Below are 21,564 nucleotides of genomic sequence, written 5' to 3' on the forward strand. Positions count from 1 at the left end.
ATTAGCAGAGCCAGGCTGATTTTGCAAAGTGGGGGGCAGGGCGCTGTCCCTTCCCCTTACTTCCCCTTTCAATCAATTGTCAGCGTCCTGCTTTGCGTGATGCCGGGCCGGGCTGCTGAGCTGAGCTCTCTTTGGCTGGCGGATTATACTCTCATCTGTGGTAACCCTCCCGTTGGCTGGGGTTGGAAGGATTCCCAGTTATTATGTTATGCTTTTGCTACTAGCGCTTCATTGTCTTTAAACAGTCGTCCTTCCCCGTTCCATCACTGTCTTCGTTGCAGTAACCCGCTTGCTTCCCATTCTCTCACAGGCTGTCTACTCTAATCGGCTCATTTCTTCCGGCCCTGCCTGTCTCTTTCATTTTCACTCACTGGCCAGAACTGGAGTCTTCACCACTCCTCCCCCTCACCCCTTAAAGTGACTTCCGATTTGGATGTCTGGGGAAGAGATGAGAAACTGTTCTTGAGTTACAGCCGAAGGTAGCCATGGTTATGGCGATCATATTGATCATCAGTTATAAGTTAAAGGAAAAGAGCAAATTTGGCCCTCAGGTTCGGAGTTGTAAAACAATAATCTTTTACAAAACCAAAGTCAATACACAAAAGTTTGAAAGAATTCCTATGGAAAGCAGGTTTTTTAAATTCTTTTTAATCTTCCTCTGCGTTTGCAATATTGCCAAAGCGAGGCACGCAAAAAATCATGAGGTTTAAAAATAAAACCCCAAGCTTTTAGTTGCCTTGTGATTTTTGAGCATTTAAGGGTTTACATTTTCAAGTTTTTCTCTGCCTCCATGAGGGCCAGACATTTAATATTTGATAAAAAAGCTGAGATTCTCCCGAAACAACATGAACTCTGGTAGCTGGGGCTGTCAGAAAAACCCACCAAATATCACAAGACTCTCAATAAAATCATGACAGTTAGCCAGGCTGTTTGCAACTCAGTCATTGCAGCATTGTGCTAGTGCTGGAGAGCATGGGAAACTGACAAGAAACAAGAGAAACTGACCAGTCTAGTCCAGTGCTTCAGCCCTGAAAAACCCCCCAGTAGTGCAGGAGGGTGTATCTGATGAAGGGAGGGGGACACAGTGAGGGTATGCTGCGGGGGGAAGGCTAGTAGTGTGTGTGTGTGACAGAGAGGGCAGGAGGTTGCGGAGGGATGAGGGCATGTTTGGCGGTTGTGGTACGTGGGTGAACTAGAGATCTCATAGTGATGGGTGAGTGCTTGTTTGGGACGGGTGTCTGCATGAGGGGGTATAGTGTGTGGGTGACTGGAGGGAGAGGATATTGCAGGAGGTCTGTGATGGGGATGTAGTAAGAGTGTCTTTGAGGGAGGTGGATTTGGGGGTGGTCTGTTTCAAGGATGTAGCGAGATGTCCAGGGCTTGCCTGTCTATGGGACATAGTGGGGTATGTGATTGTCTGGAGAGGGCGTGTGGTGGTAATGGCAGAGGAAGGATGGCAGGATTAGGGACCCAGCTCCCCACTCCTGAAGGAGAGATGGCGGTCCAGTGATCAGTAGCATCAGAACGCCATTCTGGCTCCCACGACAGCGCCCGATGCCATTTCATAGCGTTCCAGCACCACTCGAGCTGGGGTGCTGAGCACTGGGGCGCTGAGTGATGAGCAACATAACGTAAACGTCGACAAGCAAATTAGGGGCCAGATCTTCAGCTGGTGTAAATCAGGGTCACTCCATTGCAGTCACTGGAGCTATGCCAGTTTCCATCAGCTGAGAATTTGGTCCAGGTATCTGGATTATGGCAGTGCCTAGAGGCCGCCGCCCTCTTGTGCTAGGCGCTGTACAGAGACGCACAACAAACCAGCATCGCTGCCCCAAAGAGCTTCCGTACTCTCTCACTTTCATGATCTCAGGTGTTTGTTACCAACTCCAGTAGGAAACATTCATTTTTTTAAACCCTCTTTTAATGTGTGCACAATAACACACAAATAAGTTTCAGGGTTCATATCCTGCCCAATGCCCAGTCATTTCCTTCCGTTTCTCTGTCGAAACATTGCTCCTGTCCAGAACTTTGACAGAATCATTTCATTGTCCTGCTTCCTGAACCCTTTGCAGCAATAACTCCTGGGAGGTCTGTACTTCACACCCCTGTTTCCTTCAGCTGTTTTGATTTTATTTCAAGTAGGTTTATTTTGTCTTTGTGGTACAGTGGAAATTGATTATGGTGACTCCAAATCTGGAGCAGCTTCACTTCTAGCAGAGCGGAATACCCATATAGTTTCAATGCAGGGCAGGGTATGGGTTATATTCCTAGGTTGGGAAAAGGTTTGCATTTAGATTGGGTTTAGCTAGCACATGTTGGCTATGGAAACGCAGTCACTTTTCCAAGTGGAGACAAGGCATTATAGATTACAAGTTCTTTGAAGCGGGGATCATCTTTTTTGGTTTTTTTCTGTACAGCGCCTAGCACAGTGGGTCCTGGACCATGACTGGGGCTCAGAAGTCCTACTGCAATACAGATCATTAGCAATAATAATTAGAATCAGAGGGAAGTCAAAATAACTTCAGTTAATTGGAGTTGTCACCTGTGCTTTGCGATGCATTGAAACCCTGTGGGAATTGCATTCTGCTCCAATGAAGGATGAGACACACTGTATCTGCGGTTACCCACGATATTCGCAACTCACATTGGGTAATATTTGTATGTGCTGAGAGGAATAAAAACCTCAATGAAAAAACGTTAAAGCAAAGAGCCATCATGAGTTCCCAATGCCAGACTGACCCTGAAGATGCACTGTTAAGTTCCCAAGGGGCCTGATCCTACATACCTGGAATCCCCAAAACAATGGCTGGGATTTTGGCGTGTGTACAGAATTCAGGGATTAGGCCCCGAATGAGCAACATAGTCCCTTTGGCACCCAGCTATGAGCTATCTGACTCCTGGGGCATTTTTAGAAGCAGTTCCCTTCGACTTATTCGTACTCCTGTGTCCACCCAGGCGAGCATAATGGGGGTGATCCATTGACTCTTTCCATTGACCAGGCCCCGGCCCTGCATCCCTTCACTCCAACACAAAAACAGTGTGGCTGGGGCTTCATCTCCAAAGCTGGCTGGATGTCAGCTTCGTTGCCAGTCCTGGATCTTGAGATGTGAAAGGGGAAAGGCTGAATAGTTCCCATACGCAGTGAAGAGCAGAAGCTAGCATGGGGCCAGCTGCCATAGTGACTACATCTCATGAGTACGTCTGGCCCACTGTGGATATAGATGGCGCTGACAGAGAGCAAGGGTGTAGGTGTCCCCGTCTGAAGATACTGTGGGAGTGCTCTCCATCTGTCTTCAACGTTTGTTGGGTTCCCATCACTGTAGTACCTGAGCACCTTACACTCTTGAATGTATTTAGCCACACAATACCCCTGTGAGCTAAGGTAGTGCTTTTATCCCCATTTTACAGATGGGAAATTCAGGCACAGAGAGGCTAAGTGACTCGCTCAAATCTGTGGCCAACCAGGGAATCAAACCTGGGTCCCAAGGGTCTCAGGCTAGTGCCATACCCATTGGCTACATCACCACGTGGCACAGACTTCAGCCCACTGTGCCCAGTCCCTAAGGAGAAGGGCTGGAAGCGTTGGGTCCGTTCCTCTCTGCTCTGGAAGAGAGCTCTTTGCATAGAGTCCAGCAGCTCTCTCCTGGCCGCTGCAAATCAAAGCACATTCCAGGCCATGTCGAGGCTTCAATGGCTGTGTAGGGTTGGCAAATGTCATCCTCCTCGTGTCACCAATTACACAGCAAGGGCTGGCTTAATTACCCTCTCGTGAATATGCCAAGACATGATACGCCCCCAGCATGACAATTACAGCGCTGCTGTTCCCGGGAGTGATTATTACCCCTCTCTTCTCCTCGGCTCCCCATTGTGTGTAATTATAGAGTGCTCTGTAGTCCCGGGACTGCTCAGGCCACAGAGCTGTGCAGACTAACCCTGCTTCTCTCTGCCTGAGGCCCCAAGCTGCATTTTAATGCAAATATTTGTTCCAGAAATGGGTGAGCCTCAATGGCTCAGCTTGGATCATCGCCAAAGAGTTTGGCAGCTTCTCTGAACCCTGTGGGAGCTCTGCGACTCTCCGGGGACTGCAGAGCCGAGTGTCACGGGAGCAGGGGGAGACTGAAAGTTTGGATGCTCCCTGTGATCGATCTGAAATACAAAAAAACAGCCTCTCCTGCATCATGCGGGCTCCATTTTGGGGTGAAGGTCTAGCTCGGTTTCTGTTTTTTCTGTGCCTCTTTGCCCTTGTTTGATTCATTCCTATTTTCATTTTGTTCTGTTTGAAAGCCAGCATCTTCTCCCTCTGAGTGACTTGCCTGTTGTTTCAAACACTCTCTGTGTGTGATGTAATTTGTGTGCATGCTTTGCTGGGGAAAGGTGCTGAGCCGGCAGCCTGGATGCTGAAGTCCTCTGTCTGCAGTTCTTGGAAGGCACCTTCTGCCTTATCCATGAAGCAGGTGCAGCGTAGGCTGTAGCAGGACAAGCTTCCCCCACACTGTCTCACCCGGTGGCTTTGTTCCTGACGTGAATGCCCTCCTTCTTGGGGGAAGAGGGGAGTTGCAGTCCTCAAGCTAATTCGACCCCCTGCCTCCCCGCTGAGAGCTGGTTTTTAAGGAGACCACCTCTTGCACAGCTTGACTGCTTCTTCATGTGACATGTGTCTTCTTCCTTCTCACATCTCCCTAGTAGAACACAGTCCTTGTAAACAAAGATCAGCTGCCTACCCCACGCTACGCAAGAGGCAGCACAGAGAAATGTAGTAAGAGGCATGGTCTTGTGACCAAGGCACAAGAAGTAGCAGTCAGGAGATCTGGGACCAAGTCCTGCCTCTGCCACAGGTTTTCTGTGTGAACTTGGGTTCCTCAATTCCCCGGCAGTACAATGGGGAGGATGATACTTCCCTCCGTATGATATTGTGAGGATAAAGCCAGGTGTGTGCTAGGGAGATGCTCAGACGCTGTGGTGTTTTGGGGGGCGGGGAGGCTGTAGAAACGGAGACCCAAAGAAGACGCAGCTTCATAGACTCAACATCAGAAGGAACCCAGGACATCAACACGGGAGGAGAGAAATCTTAAAAGCCAGCTCAAGTCGGCCTGAGCATTACAAAGGAGGGATGTTCTACTGGGAACACCCCCAAAGGCAGGTCGTTAGCGACCAGAGATTGTTATCTTCTGATTCATTCCATGACATGAGCTGGTGGGTCTCCGTTCAGTTCCCAGTCCAGTGGCAACCGTGTCGCACAGGTTAATCCGTATATGCCAGATCTTGGGTTCTTAGCATCGGTCACTTTCCCCACTCTGCACCTCCCATACATCTCCCAGCCCTGTCATATCGCAGCGGGGGCCCCAGTTTTCTCACCAGGTGCCCCTCTTTGGAGGTATGCAGATGGGCATCTTTGTACAGTGTCACCAGAGACGCCAAGGACTGAATGCACCGGGGGGGACTGAATGCCCCCCTCGCCCCTAGAGGTGGCACGTTAGCTGAGCGGCAGGGAAGAAGCTTGCCCTCCCACTGCCTGTGCTGCCTCTGCTCTGTGGCTAGCGGTCTCCGGGGATGAGAGTCCAGCACTAAATTCAGCAGAGAGAGCGGATCCATTTTAAAGCCCCGTCTAAGACGGCGTCCCCGGAAAGGATTTGCGTTTGAATGCAGGAGGCGAATGAGGGTGGCGGGCTGCACCACCTGGGTACACGGGCCTTGTGCCAGCCTGCGGGGCTGTACAGAGTTAACAAGTTCTGACTGCATGCGCGCACACGAAAACTTGTAGGAAATCTGCCTGCATGCTTCCTGCTTCAGCTTCTGCCTTCGAACGGGGGCGGGGATGGAGCGCGGGCAGAGCTGTGAGTCTGCGAACGCTCTTTCGTCTGGCAGCACCGGCTGGAGACGAGCCACGGGAGCCTGAGAGACGGAGGGGGAGAGACAGACAGACAGAGAGAGAGTTTAGGCAAGAAAGTGATCTGAGCTCCGCCAGGCTGCACGGCCCTGGAGACGCAAAGCGGGGAGCCACGCTGCGGCTCCTGGGTGCGGAAAGCGGCAAAGGGAGAAGGCAAACGGCACCAGGGAACGTGCCAGCAGGTGAGTGTATCTAACCTTCCGAGCCCACTGCTTCTGGCCCCCCAGGGCTGCCGACAACGGGGCTGCTCCTGCGATCTGCGGAAAGCAGGCACGTAGGGTTTGAACATCTGGGGTCTTTGCTCAGTGCCCAGTCCCCAGGCAGCAGAGCTGAGAGGGAAGCAACAGTGGCTGACACAGTCTAGAGAGGGCTAGAAGGAGAGCAGGGTGCAGCGTGGGGTGGGCAGGCATGCCATGCTATGGGGAGGCCAGCCGCAGGGCAACGGGGCAGTGACTGAGCCAGCCTCTCAGAGAGGGAAGCCCAGGCACCACAGTCTGCCCGAGCATTTCGAGTGCTTCCCTCCCCGTAGTATCCAGCTGTGGCGCTGCCTTCAGGGAGCTGCTGCTTGTTCTGCTGCTCCGCCGTAAGCTCTGGCTTGCTACCCTGGACCCGGAGGATGGTTGCTGCCCTGGCTGTCTTGTCTCTCCTGAGCCCGACAGTTAATGCAGCTAGACTTTCTGTTGCCGTGTTTGGCCTCCCTGGGGATTTCCTGCAGCGCGTGGGGACTCCGGTGAAGCGAGAGGCGGCTGGGTCTGAGTGCTGTGCTGCACGCAGCTTTGTTTGTAGCCGTTCCCTAGGTGGTGGCTGAGTGAGTCACATGGGCCCGAACCTTGAAAGGCGGCTCCAGGGCCAAACTAGCAGAAGGTTCATTCCCAAAGCTGATGTTTGACCCGCGCTGGAGACTGCCTTGAAGCCTGCCCGGTGGCTGTTTTGATCCAGTGGGGTTGGTTTCGGCCTAGCTCTGCCCAAGAGGATATTTATGGGCTGATTTTTCTGACGTGCCGAGCGCTGGATTTGCTCGGCACCTTTTGCAAACCAGGTCACTGATACACGTTATGTGGGAGGGCTTCCGCCAAGAGCAACCCAAGAGAGAGGCAGAGTGACCAGGTAGTGGATTTTCTAAGACTAGTTCGGAAACCAGCAAGTCGCCCCCGTCACTGGGTTATTATCATCACGATGCTGAATAAAGGTGGTTTTAAAGTCTGTCTCTTTAAGGATGTGGGGAGAGGGGAAGAGTCTTCTGTGGGAAGCAGGCTGAGCCGTGGCAGGTGGGGGGTAACTGGGCTGTTGCAGGGTTTGTCAAACTTTGGAGTTTTTAGCTTTTTGGTCTGAGCTTTGCACTGGATGTTTTGCTCCACTTGCTCCCTCTGGGCTGTCCCGAGGCAGGCTGGAGTCTCACTTACTTGTCGGTGCTGAGAAAGCCTTGAGTTCTGATTGCTCACACGCCCGGGTTTGTTCTGCTGTTTCCATCGCTAAAGAGACCTAGACAGTTCTGACGGGGAGTCGAATTGCCGTGGAAAGCTAAGCATCCTGGAGGGGGTCAAAGTCTGAAAAGACTCAACTTGCTCCTCGGTGGGGGTGTTCAGATGTCTGAGTTGGACGGATTTCCCTCCTTCTCCCCCTCCCAGTGAAAAACCCAATCCATGAATGCTTTGGGGCCTGATTCTGTCCCCCTTGTGCAGTGAGCAAGTCCATGGTTGGCCAGTAACCCCGCACTGAAATCAGCGGGGTTCCTCGTGGAGCAAAGCACGACTGGGAGTGAGTGAGGTTGGCAGAACTGGGCTCTCGTGATCACTATTTTGACTGAAAAACCCTGTGCCTCTTTTCACGGTCCCGCTATGATCACTTGCTAGGGAGAGAAAGGCACGATGCTCCAGCCATAGGCAGGATCGGGATACAGAGAAGGCTCAGGATATCATACAGGAAGATCTGGATGACCTTGTAAACTGGAGTAATAGAAACAGGATGAAATTTAATAGTGGAGAGTGCAAGGTCATGCACCTAGGGACTAATAACAAGAATTTCTGCTCTAAGCTGGGGACGCATCAGTTGGGAGTGACAGAGGAGGAGAAGGACCTGGGCATATTGGTTGATCACAGGATGACTATGAGCCGCCAACATGATGGGGCCATGAAAAAAGCTAATGCCGTCCTTAGATGCATCGGACAAGGTATTTCCAGTAGAGAGAGGGAGGTGTTAGTACTGTTATGCAAGGCGCTGGTGAGACCTCATCTGGAATAGTGTGTGCAGTTCTGATCCCCCCTGTTTAAGAAAGATGAATTCAAACTGGAACAGGTGCAGAGAAGGGCTACTAGGGTGATCTGCAGAATGGAAAACCTGCCTTATGAGAGGAGACTCAAAGAGCTTGGCTTGTTTAGCCTAACCAAAAGAAGGGTGAGGGGAGATGTGATTGCTCTCTATAAATACATCAGAGGGATAAATACCAGGGAGGGAGAGGAGTTCAGCGCCAATGTGGACACAAGAACTAATGGATATAAACTGGCCATCAGGAAGTTTAGACTTGAAATTAGACACAGGTTTCTAACTATCAGAGGAGTGAAGTTCTGGAACAGCCTTCCAAGGGGAGCAGTGGGGGCAATAAACCCAGCTGGCTTCAAAACTGAGCTTGATAAATTTCTGGAGAGGATGGCATGATGGGACAGTCTAGTTTGGCAATTGACTGATCTTTGACTGCTGGTGGTAGATATGCCAATGGCCTGTGAAGGGATGTTAGATGGGTGGGTTCTGAGTTATTACACAGAATTATTTCTTGGGTGTCTGCCTGGTGAATCTTGCCCACATGCTCAGGCTTAGGCTGATCACCATATTTGGGGTCGGGAAGGAATTTTCCCGCAGGGCAGATTGGCAAAGGTTCTGGGGTTTTTTTGCCTTCCTCTGTAGCATGGGGCATGGCTCACTTGCTGGTGGATTCTCTGTACCTTGAAGTCTTTAAACCATGATTTGAGGACTTTAATAACTCAGTCATACGTTAGAGGTCTATTACTGGAGTGGGTGGGTGAGGTTCTGTGGCCTGCCTTGTGCCGGAGGTCAAACTAGAGGATCATATTGATCCCTTCTGACTTTAGAGTCTATGAGTCTGTTCCATAATTGTCCCCTGTGTGGTTACTAGCACTTTTCTGAGCATCTGCAGCTGGTCACTGTCAGGCAGGACACTGGACTAGATGGACCATTCACCTGATCTGCTGTGGTAACTTCTATGCTCCCAGGATCCTTTGCCGCTGACATTCCTCTTAGAAGGATCCTCCCAAGCCCTTCACCAACAGTAGCCCATGCAACCAGCAGTCGTCCAGCAGGGATCCCACCTCCCATTTACCAATCCAGCTGATACAGGTCGCTAATTCACAGTCCAAACCTGCAATATGATCGGGCACTCCCTCTGTCCCTCCATTGGTACCCACGTGATCTCAGCAGCAAAGCAGCTCTGCTTATAACTAATTGCAAGTAAAACTGATGCCCGCATCCTGGTGCTCACCCTGAGTCATAGCTGTGTCAGCCATAGCCTAGCATTCTACCCAGTGTGCACGACCGGCCCAGCAGTAACTTATCATGCGGAACAGGGTCACGGGCCAACCTATAGTAACAAACCCAGTGTGTGTGTGTGTGTTGCGATGGAGGGGAACGTTTTGATTAAAGAAACGTCTCTGAGTTTTTCCAGGGGCTGGAATGTGCTAATTATGAGCAACACTGAGAGAAGAAGCTGTTTGCTTGATGAGTAAAACTAACTGAATGAACCTTGGCAGCGTCGCTGAGACATGAAAATGGCCTGGGTTTCTGCTCTCCCCGGGCGTAGGGCGTGCGTTGGGGAGTTTCACACCATTTGCCTGGGTTTGTAAGGCATTTGTTGGGTGTGTCGACGGTGTGGCTGTAGTGAGTTTGACACACTGCTCATGTGGGCTGTAGGGCGTGCGTGTTGATGTTTGATGCCCTGAGAGAAAACAAAATACCAATTTGAGCCCAGTTCTCGCTTGAGTGACGTTGTTTTCTCTTCCGCTGGATCTGATTGTAGCAGGGAGTCCTGTTGGGAATGTTACCCGGGTTGTACGGATACAGGCGGCTCAGAACCAGCTCCTGCAGCTGCTTTTGGAAGGGCTGTGGGTTTCTGGAGTTGTGTCAGGGAAAAAGAGCAGTAAGGGAAGCAAAGCTGGGCAACCTGGATGTGAATCTTTCCCGACACCTGCTTCTGTGCATGCAAACGCACATGCTGCTTATAGCCCTGTGCTGAAGGCAATATGACCCTTGTTTTCCAAAGGGACCACTGATTCTGGGTTCCCAACTTGAGACAGACACCTGATTCTCAGTGGTGCTGAGCACCCACCACTGGCATCAATGGGACCCACAGGTGCCCAGCACCTCTGAGAATCAGGTGTCTGTCTCAAGTTGGGCACCCAAAATCAGGAACAACTTTTGAAAATTTGGGTTTAAAACTCGGGGCCAGAGGGACACCTCCCAGAAAACACAGGGATGTTTCCACCTGCCTGCTCTGGGTGCTGCCCTCCCATTCACAATTGTCTGGGCCACCTCCACACCTCTGGAGACCTCAGACCATGCCCATGGCAGCAGCCGAAACTGCTTATATGGCAAATGAACAATGGGAGAGTATTTAGCTGCCTCTAGTTATGATTTCACAAGTTGAAATGAAGAAGAGAGTTAGTACCATGTGAGTAATCTGTTCTCCACAGGCTGCTGGTGGTTGCCGGAGGCTATGTCTGTGTCTTTTGATTTGTAGCAGGAAGCCAGGTGGGAGAGAGCTGGGGAAGATCCTATGCAGTTACCCCGTACCGTGGGGGTAACTCTAGCGGTGACACTGCTTGCTTTATCCCAGCAAAGCTCCTGGTTCAGTGCCATCAGAAAGCAACTTTCCCTGCGATTCTTTACCCCTCTCTCCTGACAGGACCCAGAGCCCCGTGGCCCTGCTGCCTGCTCAGTGACCTGCAGCAGACGAGTTGGTGGGTCTCTGTCTGGCTTTCAGCAGTGGCCCAGGTCCGACTGTCTGACTGGCTTTAGCTTGCTTGCTTGTCAGCTATCCTAATCAAGGACTTGGGCCCCGCACACTACAGCGTTTCTGCCGCACTCCCCACCATTGTATGCAAGTGTCTAGTAGGTGCCTCCTGCACATTAGGCTGTGACTCCTTGGCGGGTAGTGTTGGGAGAAGCTGGCGCCGCCCCTGCCCGTGCCATGCCTGGCCTGTGGGTGGATAATATCAGCCTCCAGTGTGCATGCTTTTGTTCTCGCTGGTGATGATGGGAGGGGGACAGGAGGAGATGGGAGGTGACTCCACATGCCCTAGTGCCAGGCCCTGGGGGCTCTGAGCCTCCCTCATCAAAGGCAGGTTCCCATGAGCTGTCCCCGTCTTCAGCCTGAGGTAACTGCGGTTGCTGGGGCTGCGACTGGATGGATTTGACAGCGTGCTAGATCGTGAGCTCTCTGGAGTCGGGATGGTGTCTGTCCTGGTTGTACAGGCCTAGCACAGTAGGGTCCTGATTCCTGTCTGGGGCCCAGAGGTGCTACAGAAATAGGCCAGGGCTTTCAAGGGGGGTCAGTGACTGTGGGGGGCCCAACCTGAGCCCCCTGAGGGAGTGGCCTGGTTTCCAAAGGGTGGGCGTCTGACAGTCTCAAGTCGCTTTAAGGCATCTCCATTTGGGCTCTCGAAATAACTAGTCACTGTGAAACCCAAGGCCCTAATAATAAGGCATCAGCTGGAGAAAAAGGGAATGAAAGTTCTCGAGTCCTGCCCGTAGGTCATCGATGGAATGAGTCTGCTGGATCTCAGCCACAATCTCTTTCACGCACGGTCCGACTTGTCGTCCCTCCCACAGACATGATTCCGTGCAGACAGTTAACAGGCTCCAAGCTCAGTCTGGTTATTCTCTTATTTCTTCCTCCGCTCTTTCGGCTTTCGTCCTCCCCCCGCCTTTGGTTCTCTTCCTTTGCTAAGCTAGCTCAGCCTTCCAGGAATAAACTCTGGCTGACAGCATCTCACCTGAACCTGCACAGCTGCCAGAGGGTTGGGGAGAATGGAAGGACCTCAAGCAGCTCCATGCCCGCCCACACGTGCTGGCGGGCACGCGCGCCTGGGAGCTCTCCATCCTGAAATAAAACCCGTCTGCCCCTTTCCAGGTCCCACTGCACTGACCCTGTGGTGGGCTGTACCGGTCACTGGCAGACATTGAATGCCCTGCTTTGTGATCCTCTTCTCCATTCCCAGCTGCCCTGTGGCGAGCCCAGCTTGTTCCCCTGCTGAGTGACCTGGCCTCTGGCTATGCGGGATGAGCCTTTGTGGGGTAGGAGTTGGTGGGTAGCAAAAGCTATGGCATGCTCCAGCCATGTCTCATTCCTGCCCTCCAGCACTCTCACCTTGTTACCCCAACCAAAGACCCTTGTGTTGCCTGGGTAGTATTACTGCTACAGGAACTAGGCCCAAAAGCACTTACCAGAGCTGCCACTCCTGAATCTCAGAGCTGACAGACTCTGAGCGCAGGAGCAAAGGGGTTAATAGCCAGGCTCCGCTGAGACCTTTGTGTTTGGTTTTGATTAGTCACTGAGTAAAATGGGGCTTAACGTGAGGGGTGAACTGGTAGGAAAAAAATGTGACGTAATCCAGGAATCCGCTGATGTGTGTGCGCGTGCCCTATGTTGGACGATGTGTGCCCTGCGGTGGATGGTAGTGCCCAATTGTGGTGCAGAACTGCCCAGCTGTGTGTCATAGGCCCTATATTGCTAACAGCTAAGGGTGATTCTCCAGTAGCCCAAATGAAGGAGGCCTGTGTTTTTGGAGCAAGGGGATCAGAGTTGTATTCTCAATGACACGGAAGGTGTGAGTGGCGATGGTGCACAACAGTGGTGGCAGTGAAGTTCTAGGTGGTTGTGGATTTGTTATAAAACTCGCGGCTTGGGGTCACAGCTGCCCTGAGAGAGCATTCTGCTTCCTTGTTCCACATCGAGGAAGACGGGAGAGCGGAGCAGTTTGCGGGGATGTGATTTTGCTCCTGGCTGCCAGATGGGAGGAAGCAGGCTTGGGGCAGGGCCTGGCCCAGGAACAAGAGCTGAGAGCGGTAGAGCTAGTGCTGGGGACTCCAGAGCATTCGTGTGGCTGGCAAGCGGGCCTCTGCCAGCACTCGAGGGGTAAATGATGGCAGCAGAGTTTTAAACACGCTCAGATCTGAGACTGCCAGGCAAGCACCGAAGAGAGAGAGAGAGGGTGCGGGGAGGAGTTGTTTCTTTTTTTTTTCTTCCTGGATTTGAATTTGGCTGAGGCCAAAACTGCAGCGAATTGTGAGTTCTCAGCTCAGGAACGGCCCATCTCCTTGCAGGGGAGAACGGGAGGGCTGTGCTGGGTGCTGCTTGTTGAAAGTGAAAGGGAAAGCTGCACTGGAGGCCAATCCTTTGCTGATGCACAGAAAAGGAACGGCTGGGTCTGCTGCAGAGCAGCCTTCACCACTGACGCTGGGAGTCTCAGTCCCCGGAGGCATCGCTGCTGGGGAGACTAAGGCATTTGGGCTTCCAGGGCCCATTCAGTCCATACCTCCCTGTGGGGGAACTAGGCTGAGACCCAGCAGCTCATTTCACACAAGCCACCAGGCAGCGATAGGCTGGTCACTACCCTTCTGGAACCAGTTTCAAACCAGTGATCTAGGCTTTGCTGGGAATCACCGTGTCCCCTAAGCCGGTTGGTGTCCACCACAGAGGGGATTAGTTTCCCCTGTGTCTCTGCAGGAGTCCAAGGGCCACTGACTCCCGATGGAGGTGCAGGTGCTCAGCACTGCTGAAAATCAGCCTTCTTGCTTGCCAGTACTGCAGCCTGGCCGCTGAGTGGCTGCGCTTGGGCCATGGCAGCTGGGATCAGGCAAACGACTTGCACTAGAGCTCTTCCTGCCACATCGCCCTGGGGGTGCGGGGGGAGGGAGATCCCTTTGCAAAGGGAAGGAGGAAGCGTGAAAAGAGGCAGCTGTGTTGAAATGGGCTAGCGAGGTTCAAGAGGCAGCGCAGGGCTCTGTGTTTCCAGAGCGCGAGAATGGTGGTTATGGGACAGACAGTGGCAGATGTGCTCCCTGCACCTGCGCTCCGGCTCACACAAAGCCGTGGCTGGACGTGTCAACGCGTGAGGCGCTGGTCCCGGATGGCTCACGACGGGCGTTTGCAAGGCAACGTCAAGCCCAGGAATGTATCCGGCCCGCATTGTGGATGCAAGGCTCACCAGCTGGCAGAGGTTCTGACCATGCAGATATTGGTGACCAGTTCCTGGCTCCACCGGACCCAATCCACCAAGGAGCTGGGTGGATCAGTGCCTGGCACAGCAAGGGGCAGTGTCCAGTGCAGGGAGAGGGAGGGAACGCCTAGCTGGTGCTTTGATCTGAGCCAGGCAGGAGTTTCCCCGGGGCTCCCTGCTTGATTTCCAATCCCTCCATGGCAGCCTTGTGGGTACTTGGGGGAGTTTGCCCAGTCCTGCGTCAGTGGGAGAGAACAGCAGCCTGGTGGGGGAGCTGGCGGCAGGGCAGCTTGCACACAGGGGGCATGCCGAGATCACTTGCTCCTTGTGGCCCCGGGCAGAGGCCAGCAGACGGGCCTCGGTGACGTACTGAGGTCCCCCCGCCCAATAAGGCCCGGCAATGGCCCCATGTGCTCCAGCAGAAGCCTGCCTGCACATGTCTGCCGTGGTTTCTTTTTCAAAGGGGCGTCACCGAGGGGGGCAGAGCTGAGTGCTGAGGATGTGAGATCAAGTGTGTAACCGGCTGGGGGGGAGGATAAACACTAGGCTTCAGCAGCTTAAGAGCCTCCCTGGGCGGTTGGGAGCTGCTTTTCCCGCACACAATGGCTAGGGACAATGGGACCCTGCTGTTACAGAGGAGCCCTCTCAGCCCTAGCGCGGCGCCAGGTCCGGCAGCTCCCGCGGGCATCCCAGGCACTTGCTGAAACAGGCTCCCCATCCTAACAGCACAGAGCGGCAGCGACCTCCCTTCCTCCCAGCGCGGGGTGGTGGATCCTACGGTCCCCTCTGGGGCTGGGTGTAAAGGGAGGGGCTGGGGAGAGGAAGCCAAGGACCTTCTGCTGTGTCTGAGGGCAGAGGAGCTCTAAGCACCCCTGGGTGAGGTGTCCGCTCCCCGGGCCCCAGGCCCAGCCAGTGCGCACATCGGGTGACTCTCCCCCCCGAGGGAGAGCACCCGTGTCAGTCCGGGCAGCGCGACGTCACATGACAGCGTCTACAGCACCCAGCCTGGGTGTCGGACCCTTTAGTGGGAGGCGGGAAGGAGGGTGCAATCCGTGAGGTGACGGCTCCCCGTGGAGCTGGGGCGGGGAGCTGGGGCCGGGGACAGGGAGAGGGACTGTTTGAACAGAGCCCGCTGTGTCCCTCCTGGCAGCCATGTAAGCGTCTCTCCCTCTCTCTGCCCGTCTCCCCTTCGCTGCAGGCTGGGGACTGAAGCGCCGAATGGAGCCGCGATGTGACCCGCGTTCCCCAAGGAAGCAAGGCGCCCCCAGCCCCCGGCCCTTCCGCAGCACCCGCACCATGAAATGATGCCAGTGAAGGCCCTTCCGCCTCGGCAGGCCCTTCCTGAGCCAGGCTTCTCACCCAGCTGCCCCGCCGCACGCCATTCGCCGGGGACGGCCGGACATGGCCAGCTCAGCCCCGTGGGCCCACTGGCTGGAGTCGGATCTTGCCAATGGCTCTGGGCAGTGCTGGGACGAGCTGGTGGAGCGGGTCTCTGAGAGGCACGTGGAGGAGACTGGAGTCACTGGAGTGGAGGAGAGCGGACGTGTGGGTCACGCTAGCCAGCGGGATGAGTCACCAGCCCCAGGGCCCGCAGAACTGGAGTTCCTGGGGCACGGGAGGCGTACCAAGGATCCGCTTCCCCACCCGGGGCTCTTGGCACCGAGTGACGGGGGATTCGAACTCAGCAACCTGCAGGAGTTTGAGTGGGGAGAGCCCAGACAGGATGGAGACAGTGCGAGGAGCCCACTCGCTGGTGAGTCCGTGCTCTCTTCTGCCTTCCTCTCCCTCTGGTAGCCTGCATGGACTAGGGAGATGGCACAGATATCTCAGAGCAGAGAGTGACCCACCCAGTGGCGGGGTCTGGTGACACCAGGGCATTGGGGGTTCTCTCCAGACCCCAAAAGTCTGCTGGGACCAGGGAAATGCAGCTCACTGCCTCAAAGAACACGAATCCCAGATAGCCTAAGTGCCTAGGGATCGCCCACTAAAGTGCAGCTGCCTCTGGGGTGGAACAGGGAACCCATTGTATGTGCACAGCACACCCATTTAGGACAGAAAGCAAGGAGCCACTCTGTATCCAACTGAAACTGCAAGAGGGTTTCTAGGGAGGCAGATTGCAATTACCTGAGTTGGCATCTTACCACCTGTACAAAAACACGGAGTGTCTTTCATGATCGCAAGGGATGAGGATCTGAGTCTTTTACAGTGCTGGGGGAAAGCAAGTGCTACCCATTGAAGTTCCAGTGACACTGCTTGGAATACCTGAAAGTTTTCCTGGGAGGTCCCTCATCTGAGCACTGATTAGGTCTGATGTTATTTAGCTTCTGAGGCCTGGCAGGATCTGTGCTGAATGCTCTGGCTAGTGAATGCTATGAATGCTATACTATTTGCTATGGCTGCAGGCTAGGGAAGCCCTCCTGTTGGCAATTGCCAGGTCTCAGGAAATTCACTCAAGCAGATTTTCTCCTGGCATGTCTGACTCACCAGAGGGAGTGCCAGCTGCACCATGTGTTGTGCAGGGAATATCTACCTGCATTTACCTACCAGACTCATTTACCACTCAGTGGTCACAGTTATGGGCTACAGTCCATATATGTTGCTAGAAGTCTGCTTTCTGTGAAGGAAACTTTATAACTGCATGGTGAGAGGCCAACTCCCATCATGTTAATAGCTAGGAAGCCCAGAGTAGGAATAAATGACCATTGAGCAACATGGCAAGGTGTTAACATGGCAAGGTGTTAACAGCTGAAGTGCAAACACGAGGACTAGTGATATTAAGGACGTAGTCTAGACTAGAAGTATGAAACCCCAGCCAGGAGCCAGGAAAATCTTGACTCCTATTCTCAGCTATGACACCAGATGGTTGCTGTGTCTCGGGGCAAGTCAGCTATGGGTAAAAGTTCACAAGTGCCTAAAACTAAGTCTACACAGCAACTAGACGTCTGGGTGTGGACTGGATCCCAGGCTCTAGGCCCCTGAGAAGTGGGAGGGTCCTAGAACCTGGGCTCCAAACCGAGCCCGGAAGTCTACACAGGAATGAAACAGCCCCCCAGCCTGAGCCCATGTTGGCTGGCACCAGCCAGCCACGGGTTTTTCTTCGCTGTGTAGACAGAGGAGCCCAGATTGGGGTTTCGGCTCATAAAGCATTTGTGCATTTCAGAAAACGTTACCTTTAATCTCTGCACCTTGAGTTCCATCGGTGGGGGATGACGAGTGTTCCCAGGGATGGTGAGGTTACCTGCTCACTGTGTAAGATGGTTAAAATGAAAAACACATGTTGATTCTGAGGGGTATAATGCCTTGGAGTAGGAGGGGAACTGTGGAAGTGGCCACATCTGCTGATGGTACAAAATGTCAGTTCATTGAGACGAGGGAGGATTTTGTGCGGAACTCTGGAAGGAGCTGTAAAAAAGAGGCGTGAATGGGTGGGTGCCAGTAGAGCAGGTGAACGTCAGTGCAGTCAAGGGCAAGGTAATGGGTCTGGGAAGAAATCCTGTAGGCTGGCGAGGTGCAGTGATGGCCTTGGATTGAGTTGTAATTCCACGTGGGAAAGATCGAGCTGGCCTAGCAGACATTTCAGTGGAGGCATCTGCTCAACGGTGGCCAGAAAAGTCCAGAAGATATCGGGGTATGTCTCCACTGCCGTCGGGGGGGGTGAGCGATTGTTGTGATTGTGTGAGCTGTGGTCGAGCCAGCGGTGTGGCCAGGGCGGAGGGACGGGCTGCTCAACTGCACAGCTAGGATACCGGGCAAGTGACTAGCTCATCCCACTGCCCATGCGGCTCCTTTTAGTAAGCCAGCTCAATCCCAGGTAGAGAATCACAGAAGATGAGGGTCGGAAGGGACCTCAGGAGGTACCTAGTCCAACCCCCTGCTCAAAGCAGGACCAACCCCAACTCAATCGTCCCAGCCAGGGCTTTGTCAAGCCAGGCCTTAAAAACCTCTAAAGATGGAGATTCCACCACCTCCCTAGGTAACCCATTCCAGTGCTTCACCACCCTCCTAGTGAAAAGTTTTTCCTCAGATCCAACCTAGACTTTCCCCACTGCAACTTGAGACCATTGCTCCTTGTTCTGTCATCTGCCACCACTGAGAACAGCCTAGCTCCATCCTCCCTGGAACCCCTCTTCAGGTAGTTAAAGGCCGCTATCAAATCCCCCCTCACTCTTCTCTTCTGCAGACTAAATAAGCTCAGTTCCCTCAGCCTCCCCTCACCCATGCCTACATGTGCTCCCATCACGCCTCCCCACTGCCGTGTAGACGAATCCTTAGTCTTGTATTGAGGGCCAAGGAATAATAGGGAAATACATTCATGTTGTTAATGAGATGATGACCCCTAAATACGTTCCCAGTGTTATAGAGATATATATTGAAGGTACCCCTCCTCGGGAAGACAGCGTTCAAGATTTGGCCATCTCCTCTTCAGGCCGTAACAGAAATAGAAACATCCCATTGCTGGGCCAATAAACATGATTAGGGACGTTAGACCTGATTCACCTGTCCTGCTGGTGGACATCAAGAGTAACTCCACTGAAGTCAGTGGAGGTCCCCCCGCGTTAAAATGGTATGAGCGGAGAGTCGGACCCGTTGGGCAAGGAGGCCTCCACATGAGGGACGATTACCAAAACTAAGGGTCAAATGTCCAAAGGTGCCAGAGGTCTCATCTTCTAAAGTGACGTGGACACTTAGGAGCCTCATTGGAAGTCGATGGAACTTAGGCTTCTAAAGCACTTTGCAATATTTTACCCAGGGACAAGTTGGCTTGGATTGGAGAACAGAGAGAAGAGAGACGCTGGAGGTCTAGAAATGTCTGACTGGTGCACAGAAAGCCACTCAGACTGCTGGCTGCTCCCATCTTGTAAAGTAACAACAGGAGGGTGCTTGGAAACGATTCAAAGGCAGTGTATTTTAAAATGGCGGAATTGGAAAGAATGACATATTATGTATGTGGGATCGATATTTCCTCTAAGCAATGTGACCTGTGGAACTCACTGCAGCAGGAGACTTTAGGGCAAAAAGCAGAGATTATTATTAAACAACAACAAACAAAACCCCCGTGTTTGTAGGAATAATAATAACGCCACCTTAATAATAATACCACCACTTACAGAGCACGGTTCATGAAGGTCATTATCATTACTGCCATTTACAGATGAGGCATAGGGAGGGGAATGGCTCGCCCAAGTCCCCCAGCAGGCCTGTGGCAGAGCCAGGAATAGAACCCAGCTCTCCTGAACCGTTTTGGGGTTGGGTTCCTAGTGTGAAATCAAACGAAGGAAGAAACCACAGAGCACTTGGTGACGGCAACGCTATTGTTTGTTTTCCAGATGATGGTGAGGAGCTAGGACATGAGGGGACACAGGAGGACCCAGCCTACTGGCACCCACAGAGAGACCAGCAACTGGACATGACTGAAGAGGATGAGGACAGAGCTAGCTCAGGGGAGGCGGCGAGGGTGGAGGGGGACTGGGAGGCAGGGAGTGAGGGAGAGGGCTACCCAGATCTCTCCTTCGAGGGCCAGTATGGCTCAGATTACAGCGCCAGCCCTGATGCTCTGGGGGACGCCCAGGCTCTGTACAGGGACTATGGCAAATCCTTCAGCTTCACCACGGACGGTGGGGAGGAGCTTTCGGGACGCTCCGACGTCAGCCCGCCCCCCTGCAGCACCCTGCCGGAGCGCCCCTACAGGCCAGGCCGGAGAACTGCAGCCGATGCCTTTGAAAGCCGGAACCAGCTCGGGGAAAGCCTGGAGTTCCCTGCGGAAACGGAGCACGCATCACCCTCAGGCGGGTCCCTGGACAGCCCTGAGCCCAGCCCGCTGGGCGATTCCGCCCGCTGGCGCCTGAGCCGGAGCCTCCTGCACCACCTGTCTGTGGAAGACCTTCAGAACGCCCCAAGCATCGACGCAGAGACCTTCCCCGAATCCTCCTATTCCGAGAGCATCGAGGACCCCTCCCGAACCATCTCCCAGGCAATCTCTGCGGGTGGAGCTAGGGCATCCCGCCGCCCCCCTGTGCCTGCAGCCGAGCCTTCGGCGAGGCCTGCAGGGGCGCTCGAGGCAGCGGGGACTCCCCCTTCCATACGGCAGGTTGGCAGCCAGCAGCGGGGCAGGGCTCGGGCGCTGCAGAAGGCCTTTTCTCCTGCACTCCCTTCCAAGTTCAGCCGGCAGTCCAGGTCGCTGAGCCCTCGGGGGAATGCCAGGAAACGGGCAGAGCGGTCTGGCTCGCCCAAGTCAGGCCCTGCCAGGCCGTCCCTGGCGACAGCTGAATATGGGCGAGGCCAGCTCAACTACCCGCTGCCGGATTTGTCCAAGGTGGAGCCGCGTGTGAAGTTCCCAAAGGACGATCAGAGTTACCGCCCGCCCCGGGGCAGGACTCTGCCCATGAAGGCCACGGGGTCGGTGAGCCCCGTGATCTTCAAATCTCCTGCGGAGATTGTCCGGGAGGTGTTGCTGAGCAGCACGGAGGGATCCCCGCAGAAATGCCCTACCCCTTCCACCGCCATGGTGCCCGAGGAGTTCAAGTCCCCGAAGCAAGCCACTGAGCTGGTACAGCAGCTGCAGGTAACTTCCACCTTTCACAGGCCAGGGAAACCTCACTGGGACAGAGACCAGGGGTCTCGGAGCAGGATTGAAATCAAAGGGCCCTCCCTTTTGACTTCTGCAAGAAGCTGGGCAGAAAGGGGCGCCAGAACATGAAGGGAATAAATGTTGGAGCCTTCACCTGTACGGCGTCGCCTCTGGACTAGGAGACAATGCTGCCTGGGGACGCTCGTCCCTCTGGAATCCCAGCCAGCACTGCCACGGGGCAGATCATTGCCTGGGGTATTAATGACAGGGCATTAGAATTAACAGTAAGGAAACCAGGATCACTTCTTCAGGTGGACTATCATGTGCAGGCGCGTGTGCGTGGAGGGGGAACTAGGTTTTGATGTATTTATTCTTGGTTTGCAGACTAAGTTTTGAAGCCGCTGTTTTTGAAGCATATATTTCTGCAGCGCTTCCATGCGCCGTGCATGCGTGTCTGTGCACACATACACCGTGCCCTTTCATACCCAGCTGCGAACTGCTCCTTCAGCTTCTTCTTGGGCCACCCTCCTGCAGCTGGACGTTTATGTTGCTACATACTCAGTGACAGTAACACCCTTGCGTGACCCTGACGTGTGCTCTCCCTCTCCTTCCAGGAGGATTACCACAAACTGCTGACAAAGTACGCCGAAGCTGAGAACACCATTGACCGGCTGCGGCTGGGAGCAAAGGTACGACGGCCACGGAGTCGCAAACAGGCCAGGGGTTTGGTTCGGAGAAGCACCCCTCATTGCAGAGGTTTTGCCCAGCTGCTTTTGGGGGCGTCACATTGGGCCAGCAGGCTCTCAAGCGCAGGCTGCTTGTGAGATTTACAATAATAATCCATATGCAAAGTGAGGAGCTATCCTTGTCCCCATTTTACA

At 53.8% G+C, this 21,564-nt stretch overlaps 1 protein-coding gene across 1 annotated transcript in view; it reads left to right on the forward strand.

The window, feature by feature from the left end:
• The window catches only part of AKNA (AT-hook transcription factor), a 64,597-nt gene that overhangs the window by 9,268 nt on the left and 33,765 nt on the right, over positions 1-21,564 (forward strand). The window contains exons 2-4 of the mRNA XM_067542161.1: positions 15,314-15,868; positions 19,443-20,677; positions 21,298-21,372. Of these exons, the coding sequence (XP_067398262.1) occupies positions 15,517-15,868; positions 19,443-20,677; positions 21,298-21,372 (1,662 nt within the window). The 5' untranslated portion in view covers positions 15,314-15,516. The remainder of the gene's footprint in view (positions 1-15,313; positions 15,869-19,442; positions 20,678-21,297; positions 21,373-21,564) is intronic.

This window comes from Emydura macquarii, unplaced genomic scaffold (assembly GCF_026122565.2).
Source record: "Emydura macquarii macquarii isolate MOO-44397 ecotype Brisbane River unplaced genomic scaffold, CSIRO-AGI_Emac_v2 contig_691, whole genome shotgun sequence".
Lineage (NCBI taxonomy): Eukaryota > Metazoa > Chordata > Testudines > Chelidae > Emydura > Emydura macquarii.